This window comes from Trichosurus vulpecula, chromosome 3, assembly GCF_011100635.1.
Source record: "Trichosurus vulpecula isolate mTriVul1 chromosome 3, mTriVul1.pri, whole genome shotgun sequence".
NCBI classification, from domain to species: Eukaryota; Metazoa; Chordata; class Mammalia; order Diprotodontia; family Phalangeridae; genus Trichosurus; species Trichosurus vulpecula.
Window position 1 is genome coordinate 47,130,500 of NC_050575.1, and position 4,060 is coordinate 47,134,559.

Here is a 4,060-nt window from a genome sequence, read left to right on the forward strand (position 1 = left end):
AAACCACTTGACAAAATTAGTTCAAAGCAAAGAAAACAAATAGGGCATGAACCTTTTAAGTATAAATATGAGGCGCACTGTCCCACAAATACATAGAGAGTCAATGGGAAGAGTATACACATGCATAGAGTATGCTAGTTGAAAGATACATACAAGGAATACACATGGTCAAGTCAAGTTTCTGCCACTTCAAGACCCTGATTTCCATCCTCCTATTGTGAAATTTCCATGTTGCTTTTTAAAATATTTTTTTAAATTTATTTTATTTTTAATTTATGGAATAAAGCAACATATTCCATAATATACTATAATAAAAATGATTACACTTAAATCACAAATCTGTTATGTATAGCTTGCTAATCCTTTTAAAAAGTTTAAATAAATTTTTTAAAAGTTATCATGTAAACATCTTTTTTTCTTTTCCTCTACACCCTAGAGATAGCTATTAGACACAAATGTATATGTGTAAAATCAGTCTATACATACTTCGAGTTACCACTTCATTCTCTTTGTGTAGACAGTATTTTCCTTTATATGCCTTTTGTAGTTAATTTTTTTTTATTTATAATACTCAAAATGTTTCTTTTTATGGGACCAATATCTTTGCTGGCACTTCTTACATTGGTATTCCCTGGGCTGCTTTTCTCCTTAGCTCAACTCCTAACATCAGAGGTGACTCCCTATTAAAAATAGAACTGGCTAGATTACTTTTTTACATCAACCCAAGGGACATGCCTAATCTAGATCTGGCCCACTTGGCATCATAATATGAGCAAATACCTCAGATACTCTCAGGTTGATAAAATTATTCTTGTTCACTAAGGGAGTTTAAAATATGAACATTTCTTTATATTTGCTCTATAAACAGTGAATAAGACACTTCCAAGTTTTACAACTTTTACTATGAGTAAATAAGACACATAGACATTTGATGTCTGAAATGGGAAAAGCCTAAGACCCTTTCACTAGCATATCTGAAACAATGATTTATAGATTCAGCACTTCAACAGTACCAAGCTAAGCTTTTCTCTTCTATAGTCATTGAATTCTGTTCATAACTCTCTTGTATCATGTTATCCTTAATTTGGTAAATAATAGAGTAAGAAGGAACCACCTAACATGAAAGAACAATAACAGAGAAGAGAAAACAAATAGACATGGCTCAGACTCTGCTTTATGATGAAGGCTCCATAGCTATAATGGTGGTTAAGAGAGGCCTTGGTGGCTTTTTATCTACTTTTCCCCCACTGAGCTGTCTTTGAAAAAAATTATGATCTCAGAAAGAACTTTAGATGTAGATCTCTAAAAGGATGAGGGCCCTCAAATTACAAATCTTTTCTCTAAAAAAATAAAAATGTGGAAGTGAGAATGTAAACATGTTCCTGAGTTTACATTAAATGTTCAGCAGGTGGCAGCAGAGCTGGATATTTTGGGGGATGAGAATGGTGCTTGAAATATGAAGATCATCTCATAGAAATCTGAGCCATACTTGCTCCATAAATCAGATTAATAGGTCAGTGTCACAGAGGGTAATGGTTTCTCTGTCCCATCAAATAGGATATGTATTTCTGAGAGGCAAAGTATTTGTTGGTGGAGATTTGTAATTTTCTTATTGTGAACTGTGACATTCATAACTCAATTTCTCCACCTAGAAGAGTGAAATGAGGAATTTGAGCTGTTCCTAGAAGTGCAATGTGTGACTATCACTGGGACTATGTGTAAATAATTTAGGTGAAATGTAATCCTAGATAAAAGGAGACAAAAAATTGACTCAGGAAGCAGTAAAATACCAAGGATCAGGACAAGAGACCTTCAGAAAAAAGAGATTCATGAAACAGATTCAATCTGTTGGTTCTTGGAAATGGAAGATCTCTGAGGAGCTTTGACAATCAGAAACGGGATTAAGATTGATTAGAAGTTTATTATGAACACAGAAAGGCCTACTACATGTGGTCCACTTGGTGAAGTGATGTGGAGTGATTGACGTTGAGTCAAAAACATCAGTTCTGGCAGTCTCAGAATTATCAGCATTCTCCAGTGCTTTGAAACCAGCTCTAGGAGAGCTTTCTCCCTGAAGTTCAAGAAAAAGACTTCTCATTGGGAGGAAGAAGTTGTTCTTCCTCTTTTTGAATAGAGCAAGATATGCAAATTGGGTCCCTCCAAAACTAGGATGAAAAGCAGAGCAAAACCTGTACCTGTATCTCTGGGACACAAGTTCAAGCTCTTTGTGACCTAGAGGACTAACCTAGGAACCCATCATGAAATTTAGACTGAGTTGGATTTTCCTTCTGAGTATTTTCCAAGGTAGTTTCATAGAGAAGTAAGGACAATATGAAATGGTGATGTAATGTGACTGTTGACCTTAATACAATGTGTCTCTGTTGCAGGTGTCCAGTGTGATGTGCAGCTGCTGGAGTCTGGGGGAGATGTGAGACAGCCTGGAGGCTCTCTGCAGCTCTCCTGCAAAGCTTCTGGAATTGATTTCAGCAGTTACGACATGGAATGGGTCCGCCAGGCTCCAGGGAAGGGACTAGAATGGGTTGCAGAAATTAGCAGTAGTGGTAGTGTATACTATGCAGACTCTGTGAAAGGTCGATTCACCATCTCCAGAGATGATGGCAACAGCATGATACATCTACAGATGAATTCCCTTAACACTGGGGATACAGCTTTGTATTACTGTGCAAAAGACACAGTGAGGAAAAGCAATGTGAGACCTGACAGAAACTTCCCCTGCCAGGAGGGGAGGTGCCAGTGAGTCCAGAAGGGAGTTGAGCTCATGATGCATGAAGTACAAGATGCCTAGATCCAGTAACAGGTGTAGAGTGAATCTGATCCATTTCTATTTATGGCCTGTGTTGTTTTTCCTTCTGTCTCAGGAGAAGTAACTTTTCCAGTATCTAACTATCATTTTCAATGACTCACTCTCACCGCCACCCCCACACTCCATTTAATCAGTAGTTACATCCTGTCAATTCTACTTTCATCACTTGGTATACTCTCCCTTCTCTCCTCAGGTGCTGCAACCACCCTGAGATAGGCTTTTACCAGCTCAACCTGAACTACTATGCTAGCCTTCTGGTTGTTCTCTCAGCCCCAGTAATCACTTCCCTCCACTGAATACTAAACTTAGCTATTAAAATTGTCTTTCTAAAGCACAGGTCTGACCATTTCTCCAAAATTCCAGAGACTTTATTACCTCAAAGATAAAATATTCAATCCAATTTCGCTGTTAAATCCTTCCATAGCGTGGCTCCTTCTTATCTTAGTCTACCTCACTCCCTTCCATGTACTCAGCAATCCAATGACACTGACCTCCTTGCTGTTCCTTTCACAAGAGATGCCGTCTCTCTACTAAATGTGTTTTCACTGTCTGGAAGTCTGCTTCTACGATCCCTGCCTCCTGGTCCCCTTGACTTCCTTGAAATCTCACCTAAAATCTTTGCCCACCCCTTCTACTTTCCTGATCTTCTCTGATTCTAGTACCTTTGCACTTCATGCACTTATACATATATATATATATGTATATATATATATATACACACACACATGTATGTTATATATATGCGTGTATGTATAATAAACACTTGTTGCTGATTTAACCTTATGTTTCTTTGTGAATGAGACTCTCCCGTATTGCTGATATGTGTTCTATTTGTGATTTCTATGTCATATATGTAATGAGTAAATTCTCTGACATTTTAACATATTAAGCACAAAAATATCTATATGAAATATTAAAAATTATTGAGTATTGTTGTAAGTTAAATATAACAAAAAGGTTAATTAAGGGACATATCTCTAAGAAAGACAACATTGAATTTTCAAGGCTGGTAAACTGAGCATAAGATTGTCAGTAATTTCCCCATTCTCCAACCAAAGATCTCGAACAAAAGACAGCTTTTCAGGGGCAAAGCCATGATGACACTGTGAAAGAAGGTAACTACTGGAGCTCTCTCACAGATTCTGTCAGATCCATCTAAAAAAATGCATCTGAGCAAATTTGAGAGTTAGAAGCCACTAGTACACTGAGAGTGACAGGAGTGCCTGGCATGCAGAA

The 4,060-nt window shown here is 37.4% G+C and overlaps 1 gene segment (V, D, J or C); it reads left to right on the forward strand.

Moving 5' to 3' along the window:
• The first annotated feature begins 2,207 nt into the window (after window positions 1-2,207).
• LOC118842027 lies at window positions 2,208-2,758 on the forward strand. The segment is given in 2 exon segments: window positions 2,208-2,304; window positions 2,388-2,758. Coding segments are annotated over 2 exon segments (417 nt in total).
• The last annotated feature ends 1,302 nt before the right edge of the window (window positions 2,759-4,060 follow it).